The 20,308-nt window shown below is 38.3% G+C and overlaps 1 protein-coding gene across 1 annotated transcript in view; it reads left to right on the forward strand.

Moving 5' to 3' along the window:
• The first annotated feature begins 372 nt into the window (after nucleotides 1-372).
• PRDM2 (PR/SET domain 2) overlaps nucleotides 373-20,308 on the forward strand; it is a 60,661-nt gene continuing 40,725 nt past the window's right edge. Inside the window, exons 1-4 of the mRNA XM_082328914.1 lie at nucleotides 373-461; nucleotides 8,261-8,334; nucleotides 17,178-17,295; nucleotides 18,584-18,687. Of these exons, the coding sequence (XP_082185040.1) occupies nucleotides 8,326-8,334; nucleotides 17,178-17,295; nucleotides 18,584-18,687 (231 nt within the window). The 5' untranslated portion in view covers nucleotides 373-461; nucleotides 8,261-8,325. The remainder of the gene's footprint in view (nucleotides 462-8,260; nucleotides 8,335-17,177; nucleotides 17,296-18,583; nucleotides 18,688-20,308) is intronic.

Raw genomic sequence — 20,308 nt, forward strand, 5'->3', positions numbered from 1 at the left:
TCCAGTTATTCCAATTATTTCCCCTCAGCCACTGATTTTTTTCCTCGTTTTCAGTCAGAGGCGAGAAAACCACCTCCCTGCGGAGCTGCGTTACGAAGAAAATAAGAAAAACAGACTAAAAAAAAAAAGAAATAGGGAAAGAGAACCTGCTCTTCTCCACAGCTCATTGTCTGGGATGAGGGTGGTGGCGGGAGGCCGCGGTGCGGAGGCCGGCTCCGGCAGGTGGGATGAGCTGAGGCGGTCTCGGGGAAATACTGGGGGCGAAAGGGGTGCGGGGAGCGGGGGGCGGCGGGCGGGGGCGGCCCCGCTCCGGAGGGGGTCCCGCGGCGGGGGGACCTGCCCGCTGGCCTCCCCCCAACGTCACTTCCGAGGCTGGAGACAAAATGGCGCCCGGATGGTGCCGGAGCTGAGGCCGCTCCGCGCCGCTCCGAGCCGGGCCGCAGGCGGCGGCAGCGGCGCAGGTGAGAGGGAGGCGGCGGCGGGGTCCGTCGCGCTGCCCGCGGGCGCCGCCGCGCCGGAGGGCGGGACGGGGCGTGGGGGCGGTGGGCAGAGCCAGCGGCGCGGCGCCGGGGGCGCGGCTGGGAGGGGGGCCCGGCGCCGGAGGAGGGGACCGCGGCGGCGGCCCGGCCCGGCCCGCGGCGGAGGAGCCTCCTTCGGGGAGGTGGAGCCGCCCCGGGGGGGGGCCCGGAGGAAGGTGGCAGCCGTGGCCGCAGGGTGGGCGTGCGGGCTGCAGGTGCGAGGAGTGAATGGGGGACGTGTGCCCTGCGGGAGCTGGGCGCGGGAGAGCCGCGTGGAGGGAGGGGGCCCGGGGGGTGGGCGCAAGGGCGAGGGGGGAGGAGGATGGCGGCAGGGGCCGTTTGGAGGAAGGTCCTCCATCCCCTGGGCTGCTTTCCCAGGATTTTTTCTTGAAAACGCTGCCTCAGAGGTGTCAGCGGGTGAAGCAGAGCTCTGTGACCGCTGCCAGCCTGAGGTGGCGAGACAACTGTTGTCTTCCACATAGTTCGTAATACACAGGCTTCAAAAGTTTTTATAATTCACACGCCGTAAAGCTCCCTGCAGATGAAGTGTCTGCCCAGTTGGGTGAGCGGGGGCTCGGAGAAATTAATTTCAGAATTGGTTTCCTCACTGGAAATGCCCTCCCTAGGACATGTCCCATGAATCAGAGATTTCTTCGCGATGGTGCAGTGGTACCGTGGGGGAGAACATTTGGGGTGAGAGAGAAAATTTGCATGTGAGGCACTTAGGACAGATCGAGTGTAGTATCTTCAAGTGCATTTTAGATTTGAAGTCAGAGCAGCGTGTGGAGTGTTGCTGATAACTATCTCGTGAGCGGGTAGCTGAAGTCTTCAGTAAAGTTTCTAGTGGTTTCAAATTCGTGTGAAGCTGTAAAATTTCCATTTTGAAATAGTGAAGAAAACTTCAAATTGTTTTCAACTGTTTGAAGAAGGAAGGGAAGGTGATGTGGTTGCACCTGCTATCTGATCATTCAGTGGCAAGAGAAATTTTTTTCTTATTTGAGTAATCAACAGTGGACAGCTCTTGAGAACAACAGGACTGCTTGCGTTTCTGATGCCACTCCAGTTTGCTGTTCCCAGTCTATGCTCTTGACTTTGGGCATGTTATTTGGATGCAAAGTCTTTTTCACTTTATTCGCACATACTAAGTAGATAAGGAGAACTGCAGATGTACGGCGGTGTGGTATGTAATTATTATGTTGTTGTCTTTTGACACTTGCTACATTTTAATAAAAATGATGTGCATGTTAAGAATTCAGGTATGCTTTCCTTGGTATAGACAGAGAGGCCTCCAGCTCTTCCAGCTATTGAAACGCGTGATGGTGAATCAGTGATAGCGTTGGCACTCCAGATAGAGAACTGCATCATTGATAGATGGGGGGGAGTGACTTTTAAGAAATAAAAGAACTATTGGACTTGCAGAGACAGCAACGAGAACCATGTAGTTGTACCTGTTGGTTTTCAAGTATATAGCTCCCCGGATTTCCTAGGGTAGAAGTGTCTCAACGGCCTGTCTGCCCATGGCATAGACCCTAAAAATGAGGCCAAGTTTCACTTATAGCGAAACCCTAGTTACGTTAAATGAAAGCCAAATCATTGCTTTGGATAAAATACCTTGGGTAGAAACGCCATGATGAGTGTGGTGTTTAGAGATTCCTGAATTGATGCCTGTTTAGTGTAGGTACGGGGATCTGAAGAACAGCCTTCTTCCAGAGTAGCATGGAAGGTGGGGGAAGGATGTGGAAGTACTTATGTACATTTATATGTGCATCCTCGTTTTTCTGCATGAATAGTTGCTTGAAAATGGAAGGGAAGTAAAGCAGAAAGTCAAAGCAAACTACTATTTTTCTGTAAAAACAAAAATGGCTCTTGAAGTCCATCCTCCAGTGCAGCGATGGTCCCATTTCACTATTTTCCATAAAAGCCTTGATCCTTAGGGGTAAACAAGCAACAGTGTATAAAAAGGAGATCTGAATATGGTTGCTTACTAGGGGGCTGGCTGTTGAAAACAGAAGTTCAGAGAGATTTAGAGATGACCAGTGTGGTAATGTATTTCTGTATCATTGCTATCCAGATGATAGTTTATTTGCAGCGTGCCTGCAAGACCTTCGAATGAGCATCTCAACCAGGAAAAAAAAAAAAAAATTAGTCTGTGGCTTATCGCAAAAGCACAGCACCTTGATCATCATGAGTCATTTGCTTACTGGTAGAGATTGGATACTGCTACTTGTATGGTTTTTTATGAGGGATTTATAAACAGCTGGAGATCATAAACTCATGTGTTGAATATCTGCATGGGCATACCTTTTTAAAATACTGTAATATATTTGCTGTTGAACTTGTTAGCATGTGAAAGAGCAGGTATGATCCTGATACTTAACGACCTCCCCCCCCAAGGAAATATTTTTTTTTACCAATGTGTTATTGCTCTGATTGTATTCTTAGCTTAAAAATATTTCTTCTCTGCCTCTGTATAAAACATGACTGTAGACAAAAGTGGGAGGCTGAGTCCTGCTTTGCAAAAAGAAATCACTGAAATGGTCTTCGTCATGTAGTAGTAAATCGGCAATGTACTTGTCTGAGAAAATTTTTGTTTGAAGTTACTGGCTTTGCAAGTAGAATTAAAAGGTGCACTTATGTCTGAGGATTGGAATGGTATTTCTGTATATTTGCAGTTGTTAGAGACATTATTTTCTGTTGCTTCTCTTGACTAGTTGCTGTTTAATAAACTCAGGTTTTATTTTTGTGTTGGTGATTTCTTGGCATGGTTATTTGAATAAACCTTTCTAATGTATAACTGTTTGGTTACATGGCAGTAAGCAAAGCCTTTTTTCTTAATGGACAATAGGTAGTAGATTTTAGTGTTCAGAAAATCATTGTTTGCCCGTTCTTTTTTTTCTCCGTTCTTATTCTGGCAGTCTTGAGTAACTGCAAATGTCGTTGCAATTAAGTGCCCATAGATAGTGCTTCTTGTTTCTATCAAATACCTATTTTAATCTTTCAGAGTTAACATGAACTTAAATTTTTTTTGGCAAGCTTTGTTTTACCTAATACATTGAAAATTCGTGAATTAGAGTATTTCAGTATTGAATTGAAAAAATGTAAATGTCCTGATGTTTTTTAAAAAAAAATCATGTACTGCAACTAAAAACTAAAACAAAGAAAAAGACAGTTTCCAAAGCCCTGCAGTATCCCAGCCTGAACCTTGGTCATTAGGAAAGCAGACTGTGAGACTTTCAAGTTTTGTTCCTGGTTCTGTGATGAACGTGTTTTTACTGGAGCAGTGATGTAATGCACGTCCCATTTTCAGCTTCCAGAATAGGACTGATACTCCTATGCCTGGTTTTTCCTTTCTCTGAATTGAAAGCAATACTCTCTTTCAAAGGGCTTTTTGATTCTGGGATATTGTAAAAAAAACCCCAAAACCCACATAAAGAAATGATAAATATGGCTTATAAAATCAGAAGATAGACTATTTGGCATAACCTAAGAATGCTTACTAGAAGTACCATCTGATTTAGTTTGAAATAGATGATCTGTGATGTTGGGTTTGTATACAATTACTTGCTCTTGTTTGCAGACGTTATTCCCAGTAAGTTATATTTTTTTGTAAGGGAATATTTAAAATTCTGAAGTGTAGAATTCAGAAACAAGGTCAAAATGTTTCTTGTTTCAAGCGTTTTGTTTTAGAGTGACCACAGTGTTTCCTCAAGTATGAATACCTCATATATTCTTATCTACATAAATCCAATTTGTTGCCTAACAATGAGCCTTTCTAAATACACTTTTCTGAAACTCTAAGATTACGTGATGCAGTAGATCTTCTTTCCCTTTTGCTTGTTTCCCAGATGCTTTAATGTCTTGAGAAAGTGCATAGTATTTTCGTACTCATGAGATACAGTAGTAGGTAGTGGTTTGAAACAGATATGACTTGGCAATGTTTTCTGGAAATTAATTTAAAAAAATCAAGTAATTGTACTGGTGAGTGTGCTTCATTTTTGGCATTGAACCTTTATTTATCTTAAGGACTTCAGTGAATCTTCAAGGTTTACCATGGTAGATGTTATTAACGGTATTCGGGTCTTTGACCAGTAGATGCAGGTATATGTTGCTATTGAGTTTGGAGGAAAGGTTGAATGGAAATAGGTACTGCCTCTATTTGATGGAGCTGCTGATGTGACTTTCGAAGTACTAACGCAGTTATAGACCATTGCTAACTTTAAAACTTATTTAATGTGGTCATCATCACTTCTTTAAACTTAATATATCACAATTCCCCTGATGACAAATCAGAGCAGTATCATTTTATTTGGGGCTTTCCTGGAAAATCTTGCATTGGACTTGACTCTGTGTAGCTAAAAAGTCATTAGCGTATGAAGTGAAAGCCTGTTTCTGCTTGCAGTGACAAGAGTAAATACCTTGTTGGTAGTCATTGATCATATGGGGAACTAATATTTGTGCAGAATTTGGTTCGTGTTTTCTTGTTTTTCTTGTTTTTGTTGAACTTGGTGCACTAGAAGTTGAAACCCAAATTTAGTGTTACAGATACTTTGTCTTCTGTTCTTATGTTGTGTTTCATTTAGGTAGAAAGAAAACTAGTCACTGTACGTAAATCTCTATATAGTTTTAATTTTTTTTTTTCCAGTGTGATTAATCCTGCTTTCCATGTAGTTGAGTTCATTGTTAAGAAAATAGGTAACATGGAGGAACGAAAAAGTAGGGAAATATTTTCAGGTATTTTTTCAGTTAGAGAGCTCATACATGTAACTTGTCAGAACTGCAGGTATAAAATTTTAAGATGAAGTGTGTGTTTTAAATTAGTAGTTTTATTAATGCTTGTTGAAGCTTTTGGTTTACCTTAGCTTAATTTCTCATCTAATTGTGTTTTATGGTCAAGTGGTTCCTCTGGTAACTTGTAGCTGAAAGAGCACGGAATAGCGCAGTCTACCTAAACCGTGTTACGTGGACATTTAAATCCATCAGTATATTAAGATTTGTCATATTCTCCTAAGAAATACCATTGAGAGGTTCGGATATAACCAGTTCTATAAAAGCTCAATAAAGCATTTAAAAAATTTGTAAAAGTACCACGCTTGTTTTTTCTTTTGAAAATGTTTTTGAAAACAATATTAATTCTAAGCAAAATAATGTTGAATTAGTATATGAAATACAAGAAAAGTGTATTTTTACTGCTCAAATGAAACAAAGTTAAAAAAAAAGTATTTGTTTTTCAAATTTTTTACTAATTCATTTAACAACTCGGGTAAGAAATCTCAGCTTAGAGGAAATTTTCAGCTTGACAGGACTTTCCTTTAGCATCGACCCCTTCAACCCATCACTTAATTGATATTTACTTGTTGTCTCTCAGATTCTTTGCATTTAGTGGCTGAGTAGTGATGGTATTGAATGCTTGCTTCTGTAAGAGAGCGCTTTAAATCCTTGTTGCCTTTACTTATCTAGAGTTCTGGGTTAAATGCCTTCCTTCTTTATTCAGTGTTGAAAATCACGTATGTGCTTCAGATGACTGTCATTTACCGCAGTGTAACATATGTGCACTTCTTACAGTAGGTTTTCTAAACCACTTTCCAGAGCCGCGATAGAAAAATGGTTATGTGAACTGTTACGCCCTTGTCATTGAGGGACTGAGAATCTTCAGTGAGAGGGAGGAGAAAAGGTAGAAATAGGCAGCTGGAGACAATAATCACTTAAACTCATCTGCTACAGCCATAGTAGCTCATCAGGCTGTGCTCTAAAATCGTGTCAATAAAAGGTTCTTGCTTTTGTTGTCTTTATGTGAGTAATCGTTTTTTTGTTTTGTGGCCAAGTATAGAAAAACATGACATTTGTTACTAAAAATAAGTTGTTTTTCACACTAGGAAATGTTTTGATGCCTCTCTTGCTGTCCAAAATATTTCATTTATAATTTGACATTGTGTGGGTATTGTTCCAATGAACAATGAATAAAAGAGCATTGGATTTTTCTCTGTTATTCAGGCCTCATCTCAAGTACAGAAGTTTATACCGACTCCAACTTTTGCTTTTTCTTTCATCAGCATTTCCATGTGCTAAGGCGCCTTTCAGCAGATGACAGGCAGTCTATGGATCAAATTTCAGAAACCATTTGCCTAAAGCATTTGTGCAAAAATGTCTAAAGTAGAAATCGTATTTGTCAGGAGAGAAAAGAAGTCATCCAGGCTGAGGGAAGCAAAGGGTATGTGGAAGACGTGTGAGAAACAACTGCGTGCTAATGCATGAGAAACTTGGAGACAAAAGGATGTTATTGTCGTGGCAAGATTTGACAGTCTCAGGGTAACGAAGCCTGGGGAGCGTTCCCTACTTGTTCAGTAGTTTCTTGGTGTTGGCTATGTTCTCCGTCAGCGTTAGAGAAAACTTTAGAAAATGAAGAGCTTGGGATGTATCATTCCTAGGAATTGATTTGTATTTGACAAGATGTGCTGAAATAAGTTAGAAAGTTGTAATAGTACGTTCCAAAAAGAATGCTTTTCTTCCGATGTTTAAAAGCTGTTCAGATGGAGCTCCTTATCCTGTAACTGGTCTTTGCTGGTAAACTGTAAATCCCACAGAACCAGTTGCAAAACTGGAACTGAAATACAGATGTGTCAGATGTAGTATGGGAATATCAGAACAAAAGGAGTTAATCCTGAAGAGCTGTATACAATAGAAACATCCTTTTCAAGGAAATATTTCCCTTTTCTTATGAACTTCTTGAGCAACGCAACATTTGTATGAAGCTTGGCAGTATTTTCACTGTTGTTATGCAGCGTTAAGAATTCTGACAGTGCAAAGATGTGAAGGATTATATGAAATTTAGTTGGAGTATATTTTGCTTGAATGTATTTTAAATTAAATGTTAGTATTTATACAAAGTACTTAGTAAAAATCAGTTAATCATTGTTGTAATGAGAAAACTAAAGAGAGGGAAGAAATAGCAGTACTTGAATAAAGTGCTTTAAGTGATTAGGTACCAGTTAACCTCCAAAAAAGGGTATTGTTCATTTATTGAAAATTCTGTGTGGCACCAGGAATTATTGTTATTATTGTTTCCAGCAATAATGCTTTTTTGTATGTATTTAAAAAAAAAAAAAAAAGGAAAGGAAGTGAGTTGTTATACGAGACACTTCGATATGGCATCATTCTGACTAGTTTTGTCTTAAGTCGTGAGTTTCCAAATCTGATGCCTACCTGAACTAGGGAACCTTTTGAAATCTCAGGCTTCTGTTAAACAAGAATGCCAAGTGCGTTAGTGTAATGAAATACCTTGATAAAAGGCCCAATTTTAAGGAAGAATTTCCTGTTTCTAATACGAGAGAGTGGAGGCTCAAATGCATGCAGTTTGTTAATTTGAAAACCACTTAAGGACTTTCATAATGCTTTGATACTAAATTCTAAAGGGATCTGACCCCTAAAGTTCTAAAAAGTACTGCATCTTAAGCAAGCTAACTTGTTTTTAAAAACAAATGAAACAATCCTACTTGAGCACATTTCTGTTGCATCATCAGTTAAAACTGAGAGAAAGATTAATGGTAGATGTCTGTCTTGAGATTATTTATATACATTTGAGCTATAATAACAAAACTATAGCTTGGAGCAGATTTTTTTGATAAAGCAAGATGCTGCTTTGTGACAAATGCTTTAGGAAGAGAAACTACAGGTCTGTGTGTACTTTCAATTCAGTGTACGTTTGTAGGTAGGTACGTGTTACAATTGTCTGTTTTTCTTTTTAGGGCTCATGTAATCAAAGGAGTTTCTTTGTTGTGTGTATCTTTTCAGAACACAACAGGAATTCAAAATGAATCAGGTGAGTATAAATGTAAGACTTTATCAAAATACTTAGATGTTAGAACAGTTAATTATTAATAAGAAAAGTAAATCATCCACTAAAAAAGAAATGTTCTTTAAAATCTTCAGTGTCGTTAAATTTCATAATCCTCCTTTCCACAACGTGTATGCTTGTGAGATTTGTTTTATTTCATGGATTCAAGTTTTTTGTGTGTGAATTCCCTTTAGCAGCATATAAGTTATTACTGCTGGCATCTCTTATAAGAACACCTCTCCAGAAAAATCTGTTTCATCCCGAGGCTTTTGGTAATAATTCAGCTCCGTATAAAAGTGGCTTGAAAATTGAAGGCTTCCATTTTTTTTAAAACCTTTTTTTAACCACTTTACCTTTTCAAATGTGCAGTGCACAATCTGTCGCAGAAATGGATTGACCAGGAAGTGTCAGACTTTTCTGGAACCCTACGTGTTTCCCTGTTTCCCCTAGAATCAAGTGAAAAGACTGGGAAAGCGCGTTTGGTTTGTGATGCTGTACTCCATGGATGCAAGAATGTCCTGACTGGAGGGTGTTGTTTTAATCAATGCCAAGTGTACATGATTTTATTTTGCGTTTGTGTATCCAAGTAGGAATTACACATCTGTTTGTCTATCATGCACAAATGTATTAATTAAAGATACTTATAGAAAAAGTACATGTTGCTTTAAATTTTTCTCCTAAGTACTTCCCTCTTTGGATGATCTTACGAAGTCCCTTTGGCGTGGGAATGTGAACATAGGATATTACGCTGAAGGAATGCCATTTTTAATTTGCTAAAAAAGTTGGCTGTGAACAGAAGCTTTCTTAGCCAGAAACAGCCACGGTACACCATCATGTAAAGTGCTTTGTATACTTTTTTTATTGATGCCTGTATCTAATGAGTGCTTTTGTTGCCCTTTATGCCCTTACTTGATCAGCAGCAGCATTGAATACAATTAGCATGTTGTAGAAGCATATAGAACATAGAAGTATGCTCTCACTAAAGTTAGAGAAGTATATACATAAGTAATTACAGTGTGAAATGGGTTGGTGGGATGTTTCCTGTTGCTTTTTTCCTCTTATTTAAAGTGAAAAATCTTGAAAATATATACATGTGCTTATTTAAAAAATAAAAAGCAAAATATAATCTCTATCAGAGCCTTGAAATGTCCTGTAAAAAATATATATCTGTATTATATCTATACACAAATATAAATTATCATATACAATACAAATAACATTTGCATTAGCACACTTTGAAGCATTAGTAGTCTAGTTTGGGGTAGCTAGGTTAACTATTGCTTCACAATTTATTTCTATTGAGCCTTGAAATTTTTTCACCTGTAAGGTTTGTTTTGAATGGACTCAGGGGCATGAAGCGAACAGCCTATTGCTCTCTCTGCTTGAGTAATAATCCTGCTTTATTAGTCGTCCTGATAAGCTTTGGATTCTGCTAAAATTCTGCGAGCTGTAGATCCTAATCTTAAATTGTTATCGTTGGCTGTTTCCTTCCCATTTGTGTGTCCATGTCTCCTCGTGTCCTGTGTGTTGTTGTGTCCCGTCCGTGTCCCCCCGATCCGTTTCTAGAATTAAGATTTCTGTGCTGTATGAAAACAAATCCTTCATCTTTCTTATTGCGACTGCTACTATTGCCCATGCAGTGCTGTGATGTACGTCATCTTACAGTTAAATAATGAGATGACCCTGCCTCTGGGAGTAGCTAAAATAGCTTAGAGTCCTTGGTGTTTCTGGCTTTCGCATTTAGTTTCCAAAGTCTACAGGGCTCATATGGCTTTTTATTGTTCAGTTACCATTCGTATTAAGTGTGTATTTAGCATCAACCCTGTGGTGTTTTTTCTTGCAGCGCCCTTGTCATTTCATTCACTGTTGACAAGTTGTAGTGCCAGGTCTGTATAAGAAATGTTTTTGCCTGATGCCAAACATCTTTCAAGTGTTCTGTTCTCATATTTCTTTCATTCTGCTTAACTCTGCTTTTGGTGTGACTTCAGTGACCCTAAAACTAATTGGGCTATTGTTAATTTGGTTTATGTGAAAAGACTGCTAGTTTTGTCGTTTATCCCATAGAAATCTTGTAGTAGTGAAGGAAATCCTTTTCATAAATACTTTGATATGGCCTCCTTGTAGTAAGGAGAAGACAGACTTTAAAAAAAAAAAAAAAAAAGCAGCTGTTGTTAGAATTGATATTTTTGGGTTTCTTGGAAGATTGCTGCCTCAGGATAGACAGTATGCATTCTCTCTCTTTTAAAAAGAGATCTGCCTTTAATATGTGAACTACTTCATCAGAGTATGCTGAATAATTTATTTCGAAGAAACAAGCAAACATGGGGTTTTGATTGGTAGCATTTACTGCGTCTCAGACTGCATTAAGATAGAGTAGGAAGAAGGTTGTGTGCTACCTGGAAAACTGCATGGGTAGTCACTTAAAAAATGGTGAAGGCTTACGGTAACAAATGATACCTGCATTTGTACTAAAACTCCGTCCCTGCATTCCTTCTGAATTTTTCAATGATTATGTCAAATATTTCTGATACACCTTTAATTTTCAAGCACACAGAGTGAAATTATTGGCAAGAGGGTAGCCAGATAAGGTTCTTGGACAAGCAGAGACCTTTCTGCTTCTGACTTACCTTCCTTGTGCTAGCTGGCTGTTTGCATCAGCAGTCTTCCTCAGTCACTTGTCTCCTCACAGCTACCTCTTCTAACTTCTCTGGCAGGTTCCCCTCTCTTCAGTGGCATCCTTTCCTTTATCTTTTCATTTATCTTAATCCTGTTTCCACCAAAACATGACACTAACTGAATGTTTGTCATTCATTACACCAATCAGGGTGATTTCTTTTTTTCCTTTTTGCTCTAATCTCTGGTCATCTGTAAACATCTTGTTGCAGGTTCTGTTTCTACTCTGCTTAAATACCGCTTGTAACATTATAGTCTCATTTGTGGTTGGTCCATGGGTACAACTAGGTTGAAAGTGGTGTGAAAAACTGCTTAAGCAATGTGTTGAAAGGTACTGTCAAAGTGATTGGACTCTGAATTCGATGCAAACAGGAAAAGATAGTTCAGGCACCCCTTCAGCCCTCAAATGATTTTTTGGCTTTGTTCTCAAGTCACTTCACCCCGGCTAATTTGAATGCTAGCAATGTAATATTTCTGAACTTCAGAGTAAGAAGCTTAGAAGTGAAATAAGCTTCAAGGGCTTTTGTATTCAAAACTGCAGTCTTGGAGTAAGTGAAAAATTCCATATTAGGACTTCAGTTAAATGCAGAAGTTGGCTGTGGGACATGCACCAGTACGCTGTCCTTATCAAGAGGTGAACTTTTTAAACAGAAAAATAAATTTAAATGTGATTGTTAAGTGTTGGTGGAAAAGTGATTGAGATATAGTATTTCTTCTTTTGGTAGACAGACATTCCTTGGGGACAAGTTGTGATCTGGAAAATGTTTTAAGTAGCTACCTTTAAATTGCAAATAAAATGAGATTGCACTGATTTGACTGAACTAAATTGTTGTTTATTTTACTGTTTAGTATTTGGTTACTTATTACCATTCGTTTGAGGTGTGAAATGTATTGTTATGTACTAGGCCATATCCAATTTTCTGGTACTTAAGAAATCTATTAATATGACAGGTGTCGAATGAGTCTGAGCGTTGTGTTCTCGGAATGTAGCTGCTAGTCTGTGAGTTCTGTGAGTAGATGCAGAATAAAGTTCTGATTGTCTATTACTCCATATAAATCAACTTCTTAAATGATAGAACAGTTTGGGGATATTTATGGCTAAAAGGAGGTGTGACTATTAAGGAATATGGCAGACACATCGGAGGATATGACACAGTGCTATACACGTCTGTCTAAATCAGTTGAGTCTGATTTTTGAAGTTTTGGTAGGTTAAAATTTATTTGCAGGCTTGAGATTTTTAACTGCTCATCTAGCTAGGGTTGCAAAAAAAAAAAAAAAAAAACAAAACAAAAAAACAACCAAACAACAAAAAACCCCCCAAAACAACCCAAAAAACCCCAAAACAAAACCAAAACCCCCCAAACAAACCAAACCCCAAAATGAAACCCAACCAAAAAACCACCCCACTTTTGTGAGCTTGAAACTTGAAGTGCGTTGTTCTGATAGCTGTCTTATTCACTCCCTGTAGTCCCCCTCACCTGTGCCTATATGTAATTTGTTAGAAGCCACTGTGAAAAATAGGCTTGGTTCTCCCCTAATGAAATCATGGGGTAATGTACTGGAAAGATATTTAGGTTTCTTTGATATGCTGAGAAGAGCGTGTTTCTTTTTTGTCTGATGAGACGTGGCTTCTTGCATATCAGTTCAAGGCTAAGAGATGTCTGAAAGTCAGACTTCTTTCATCACTATTTTTCCTTTTGGATTGTTGGAAGAACAAAATAAAACTTTGCTCTGCTTTGAACAGACTTCAGCTATTATAATGAAAGAATAAGTATTCCTCCCCCCCCCCGGTCTCTTCACTCTCTTGGATGGGAAGGGATTTCTGGCATTCTGTTCCTTCCATGGTTTCCAATTTGGGGGTCTTTCTCCCCTACAAATAGCTCTCTAGGATGTGTCTGTGCAGCTGTTAGGGCTTACCAAGGCAGCGCTAGAATAACCTTGCTATGACTCCAGTTTTATCATTTTTCTCGTTGTTGCTGTTAAAGCTGGCAGAAGACACGTTCTGGTGACTTAACTCAGCAAGTCACGTCCATAAATGTAGAGAATAATTGCCATACGCAGCACCCTCACAAAGAGTGGGTGCTAAGTAGAAAAGGTTGAGAAGCTTTATCTGTTTTGTTTTAGAGATAAAAAACTTAAATTTGATAGCATATAGAGATGCTTTTTAAAATATATTTCCAGTAAACTTTCAGCATAACATAGTTTGTAAGTGGTCAGTGGAAAATGCTCTGAGCATTTCTCAGTATAGGAAAACTACTATCGTATCTCTGCTTCATGGTTATATGTAAAAGCAAGAATCATTTCCAGAAAGTTGGGGTTTACTTGGACAACTGTAGTGTTGCCCACGTTGTTGTTATTTCTCAGTTTAACACCTCCTAAAGCTTGTTCAGAGCTTAAGTATAACATCCTTCATATTAGAGTAGTTACCGCCATCACCACCAGTATTTGTTTCTGGCCAGAACAGTCAAGGTTCGATGTCAGGGGGCAGATAGGTTTTTAGGGCTGTTGCATGTGGTTCGACATACGCCTGGTTCTCACCAAGCACAATTCTTTCATAATGTGGCCAGATTTTATGGGAAGCTGTGCATGCTTGTAACTTTGAAATTCTGGTCATTTTTATTAGGAATAGTGTTTCCTTGATTATAATTGGGTGATAAAGAGCTAGTTGCTTAATGACAAGTGTGAGTAGTGTTTACTGTTGTGTTACACAAATAATAGTATGAATAATATTATAAGCAGCCTATTGAACCTTTTAGGCTCCTTAAAATGGAACTAATCACTTACTAGTCATTCATAAATCAGTTATTAGCTTTCTATTGCCTTTCAAACTTAAATATAAAAATACTTGAAAACCTTTTGTATTAATTATAACCTGCTGGCTAAGGATTCTGAGCTATTGATTTATTTAGAAATTATGATTAACATTTAGGATACTGGAATAATAACTTCTATGATATTATTTAAAACCCTTTATTCTCTCTAAAAGCTGCTTTTAGCTTATTCTGTTTGTTGCAGAGCAGTAAACTTGACATGCAGATACTTTAACGTCGCTCTTTGGAGCGAAATGGCATGTTCGTAGGTTGTAAATAGAGCGGTAGAAAGACAACGATAGACCCAGTAGTAGCTCTGTGAAGTACATTAAAATACAGGCTTCATCGTGTCCGCTGCCCTGCCATAAGGGTATTATGCACATCACTGGTCTCCAGTATGTGCAGGGTAGCTTGTCTCTGCCCGCCTGACGTTCAGTACTGGGTAGTACAGGATAGATGTGTGTTTACGGCAGAGTAATGGTGTATCCCAAGTGCAAGTTCTGTATATACATTGGAGGAGTTAGTTTACTGCAACATCCTCAATTCAATAGGTAAAACAAGTAACTTTTCATTTTTGTGAACTGTATGTACTTCTCAGAAATTTGAGTATGGTTTTCTCCTTAAGTTACTGTTCAGTCTTTCTCACAAGTGATACGTTTTCATGTAAGGCAATACCAGAAACTATTTTAGATTGTTTTTTGGGGACTGATTAGATTGAGTATGCCCAGAAGTCATCATGTGAAAAGGGGAAATAAAGAATGGCTAATATATGTGAAATTATCCTCAGTGTGGTGGGTAGCTGATGTTCTGGCTTTGCGCTGTATTTCCAAAGTCATCACTTGTGTGTTTCTAGGCAAGTTATTCCTGTTGCTGAAGCTTTACATCATTCTTTCCCTTATGCACAGAGGCACACACGGTTGTTTCGTTTGGAACTCTTATGTGCGTGTTTAGGAAATGACTGACAAAATTAAAATGGAAGCCTGCGTGAGCAGGTCCGGACCCTCAGACCGAGCGCTCTGGAGCTGGAATTGCCCTTTGTTTTGAAACTTTGGGATGTCCTTATGCTCTAAGCTGAAATACCAGTTAGCTTTCATCCTGAACACAAATAGTACAACACTAGGTTATGCTCAGGAAAATTGCAGTATATCTCAGTTTTCACTTAAAAGAATTGAAGGATTCTTTAAAAAACTACATAGAAAGTGGAAAATGCTTAGAATTGTGTTTTGAGTACAAATATTTTTAGAACTTAACAACTTTTAGCATTTAATTTCCTACTTCTCTATTAATAGACATGCCTTTAATAGTTAAATATTTTTTTTCCCCCCTTCCTATTGGTCACCAGTACTTTCTATGGACAGATATTTATGTGAAGTCAAACAGAAAATGGATGGTTGATAATACATAAATGCTTTTCCAGTCATCGTTTTCATTAATGCTGTCCATTATAGTAAAAAACCCTCTGAAGTGGATCCAGTCAAGCCTACGTGATTTTACCAACCTTTACTGAAAGTCATGTGCGGAGGGTCATAATGGAGAAACTGCTTTGCTGGCTCAAGCAGGTTTATTTGATCCACATTTGTTCTACATTTTGAAACAGAATTTGCAGGAGATGAGTGTCTAGGTGTTAAGAAAAGAAAATGGAACACAGTTGCTGATGCTTTAGTGCAGAATCAACTTGCATTATACTTCTGTTTTAGGGACTTTTACTGTTTTATTCTTTGTAGGAAACCCAGGATTTTAAAAAATTGTCAATAGAACGGTTATGAAATAAAATGAAAAAAGCCTCCTATTCTTCCTGTGTTCTGGCCGTTCTGCTGCATACTGTTTTAATCAAATAAGTGTATTTTAGCATGCCAGTTCACTTGTTTCATGTTACTTTAATTACTAGTACCATGTTTCAACAGTATCATTTGGACAAATGATGTATATGTCCCGAAACACTTCTAACGACTTCTCTCATCTCCTGACTCTTCAGTATTCAAAAAGTACGCAGCTAACAAAGATTTCTACTAAAAGCATCGTGTGTTGCACTTAAATATACTAGTCTTTCAGAAGCAGTCAGAAACATTTTCTAGCAGAAGAGATCGTATTTAAGATCTAGTGTACAACTGAAACTTAAAGCAATGAAAACTTTGTGGCTTATTTTCAGAAAAGATTTGGTCTGAATATTAGATTAGGTCTGTTGTAGCTGTCCGTAACTTAAAGGGAAAATTAATCTACCTCCTTTACTTTTTTAACTGAGTTAGACTTTCCAGGCAGGTTCTGTAAGAGCTGGCACGTTTCCCTGCTACCTACTTTTTTGAAGAATTTGAGTTGTCAATTTCAAAAATGGAATTAAATGTATTCTTTACAAGTATGTTGTGTAATCAGAGTAATTCTAATGCTTCAATAGAATGTTTAAGGAAATGTAGATTTTTATAGTGATAACGCATAGATAGTAAAACTCTAGGACTGTTTCTGTGAAGGCTTATGTGATACTTTTTTGAAGAAGTCTCAGCATACTAGACTGGGCAGGTAGATCAACTTTACAATGTATTTTATCTGAAATTTGCAAGAACTTTAATCAGAAATGGCACAAAGGAATGTTGTTTCAACATAATGTAGCATGTAACAACGCTATTACTGACCTAATTGATCAGTAAAAATAACGCAACTGAAAACTGTTCCATGGATGAGTTTTAGATTACCATATTAATCAGTGGTTTCTAAGACTTAACACTAAGCCTGAACTCTTCATATGAAAACTATATTCTGAAAAGTATAGATATTTTCCCAAGGTATAGAACCACAGTACTTCTCTGTTCATTTGTCTTTAGGTATAACATAGTAGTGCTGTCAGGTAAGTTATATTCAGACAGGAAAAATAAAATACCTTTAGCTTTATTCTCCAAGTAACTCAAGGGAGAATTTTGAATTTGTTTTTAGAGAGGCCAAGGAAAATGAATGAAATGGCAAATGGCCTCAGAGATACATGAAAACCTTTTCAGTTAGATTTCCTCCCTGTATACTGCTTGTAATCAAAACACATCCGTTAACTAAAGCAAAAGAAATTTACAACAGCTTTAGTTAGCAGTGTTTTACATATCTCTCTAACGTGGTCTTAGAGCTCTGCATTAAAGCATAAACAAGTGTGATGAAAATAATAGTGAAAACTTGAACGTTCTGATAAAAAGATACTTCTACATTAGTGTGTTGATGGAGGGGACCCTAGCTGAAATGGCAATTTGGAAATTTTACTTTAATTTCAAGTCGGGAGTTTTTGTAGCTCGTATGGGTTGATCATCTGTTGTGCTGTTGTTTTTATCTGTTAATGGTCGTGGCCCTTCTGGCTTTTTGACTTGTAGAACACAACTGAATCTACAGTCGCTGTGGAGACCTTAGATGATGTACCTGAGCACGTGCTTAGGGGGCTTCCCGAGGATGTGAGGCTCTTCCCATCTGCTGTTGACAAGACACGGCTCGGTGAGTACTGCAACTGTGAAAAGAGAATGAAGATTTTTACGCTAGCTCACATAAATTACAGTTGCTGTGAAAGTTTGGTGGCCTCCTGTGCAGCGTAGAGATGATGCCTGGTGCATTCTTCTGAAATAATTTCTCTTGGAAAGAGTGGACAGCTTCTAAGTTTCTCCAACATCCCAAGAGGATGTTCCCAGAACATCAGAATTGGGGTCAAAGGCGGACCAAGATGCCAATAGATTAGGTAATGAAGATACTGATATGTTACTTCAGTAGTTTGTTTTCATTTATAGCACTTCATCAGTTTTGTCTTTTGCAACTATCTTACTGTTGCCTCTTTAGAATGCTGCATCTCACTGTCCAGTCAATATAAAAAGTTTAATTTATAAGAACAGATTCAGTGCAGACTTGAAGGCTGCTATATGGAGGCAAGTGTTGTTTCTGTAATATGTCCAAAACGCTTGGCTTCTTTCTTAACAAAGTTTAACCTGGGAGAACTTTGATGGAAGTCAGAATTGCAGACTGGATATTTGATGTTGAAAGCTGGTAGTTTGAGGAATAAGCCTGACAATAGATTCATTGCTGCTAGTAACAGGTTATAAGCTCCTTGGAGCAAGGTTAATCTTTTCTAGTATGAACCTGATCTAGCATGGTCTGAATGAGAATGTTATGTTTAATTAGCAATTATTTGTCAATCTGTTCTTAGTTTTCGTGCTATAAAATGTGAAATGCAGCTGTCCGTTTTCAGTTTGGTTAAATCTTGTCAATAAATTTGTGGGCAGATGCACATATTTTAACCAATCCTAAATGGTTTTTTCCTTCAAAATATGCTATTAATTAGTTTCACAACTTTTGTGAGGGCTTCATTTGCCTGGCATTGTTTCAGAGAAAGCAAATAGGATTTTTGTTTTAATAACATATTTACTCAGCAAAACAGCTGAAATCTAGGACTTTACAATATAAAACCTGTAATGCTCTTACGGTATTTTGAATATCACCTGAAGGACAAGAAAAATCGAGGTAGTTTTTTTGTCTTCAGAGCTACAGTAGCGCATGAGCAAAGAATGAAACAGGTAAATGCTTAAACCTTTCATGATTGCAGTGAGTTCTGGGGAGAGGATTGTTTGAATTCATTTTAGTAAACTTCAATTTCCTTATTGTGATCTTAAGATTGTAGAATGCTCCCCAATCTGAGACAGACACATGTAATGATCTTTAGAAATATGAATTGTGAGTAGAAGATTTGCTTGAGATAAGTTAGATTAGTTTTAACTACTGGTATGTGTCTCTTCAGGTGTCTGGGCAACAAAATCAATTTTAAAAGGCAAGAAGTTTGGACCGTTTGTTGGTGACAAGAAAAAAAGATCTCAAGTTAAGAGCAATGTATACATGTGGGAGGTAAGAAACAGCTTGTAAATGGAAAAAGGTATCTGTCGCTAGGTCAGTATTTTGTATTTAGCCTTCAGTTTTTCCAGAGATTTTGGAAATAGACGTGATGTGAAATAGTTGCCATCTATGTCTGCCATTACAAATGGTTATTTATATAGATGCTTGGATTGAGCAACCATTCTGAATTACAAAGCTTTAAGCTATTGTCGTTGTTTTAAATTGCTGTAGTAATTTTCTTATATACTGTCTCTGGATCACACCTCCGCTTAAGAGTCTGTTGCTGATAAAGCTTTGCTTTGTTGGCTTGTACCCTGAGTGATAGCCCTTCTGCAGCAAAGCACTGTCAACTGCGTATGTAATTAGGGAAATTAGGAGGGTATGGGATCTCCTAAGGAAGCCACGGCACTCCTCCTCATCTAGCTCTTTGAAAACCAGCTTTGTTATGGGAATTGGTTTTGCTTTTGGAGTTTTTATAGCAGTTCTCAACTGTTGCAGTATTTCTTGTGCTGCTAGTGTTTGGGCTTGCCTTAAAGCAAATACTGTCCGGACAGCTGAATAGCTCTTTAAGCTCCACTGATAGTCATAAGACCTTGGATATTACGTAGGTTTCAAAATGTAGGTGTCTTAATCTGGAGTTGAATCCTATCTACAGTGTCTTTAAGGCAGTTCATAACTGCTTCCAAAGACCTCCTCCATCTTTCTGAAGGATGCCACATACAACTGGCTTTAGCAAAGCAAATGGTCAAGGAGGGGAGGGATGGAGGAACTGTGGCATAGCATGTTCTGGAACAGAGCGTGCTAGTTTACAGACTTTTAGGCTAAAGATAGTGATAGTAGTCATCCTTCTGGCCCCTGGCCTGCAAAAATTGAACTGCATAAAACACTGGATACACATAGAAAACTTCATGTTCGCCCCTATCAGAGGGGTTGATCTAGAACAATTTCCCTTAAATGCAAATTCACATTCAGGAAAGTAATGAAGTGTTCAAGTATAATATTTGTTGCATTGAGCTAATATTATCACAAACTCCACTGCATAAGGTATCTCCAATTTTGATCTGGTACAAGAACACTTAGTGAGATTGAATCAGTCAAGTAAATTATTGACCTTGCAATTGTTTTTCTCAGTGCTGGATTTTGAGTGTTCTCAGTGGATATGTCTTAGTATTTTTTTAAATTTGTGTTGAGAAGTGATAGTCACAAACAAGCTGTTAGAAAGTTTTGTAGTTTGCAAAGCAGGCGATAATGGGAACCCTTGCTGGATTTCAAAGTAATTGTGTGTTGCTTTAATACTGATTTTGGAATTTTAAAAAAGCAGCTAAAATGAGACCGCAGCAGTTGGCCCCATATGCTGATATCTGAAACCACTCCAGAATCTTAACTATTAGAAAATATGGTTTGTAAAAGGATGGTGGTGTGTGGGAGTAGTTAGGTATATTGACCTTCAGCTAGGAGAACAACCTTTCCCACAAGAATCCCATTTGTTTCTTTAGTGAAGTTAATCTGAAGGCTTCTAAAAGCTGGCATCTCCAGTCAATTTTAATAATTTTGAACTGTCATGCTAGAGGATCATTCTGAAAAAGATGAGTTTTGTGTGTCAGTGTATGCTTGCTGTGTCTGAGGAGAGAAA

This window comes from Platalea leucorodia (assembly GCF_965183815.1).
Source record: "Platalea leucorodia genome assembly, chromosome: 17".
NCBI lineage: Eukaryota > Metazoa > Chordata > Aves > Pelecaniformes > Threskiornithidae > Platalea > Platalea leucorodia.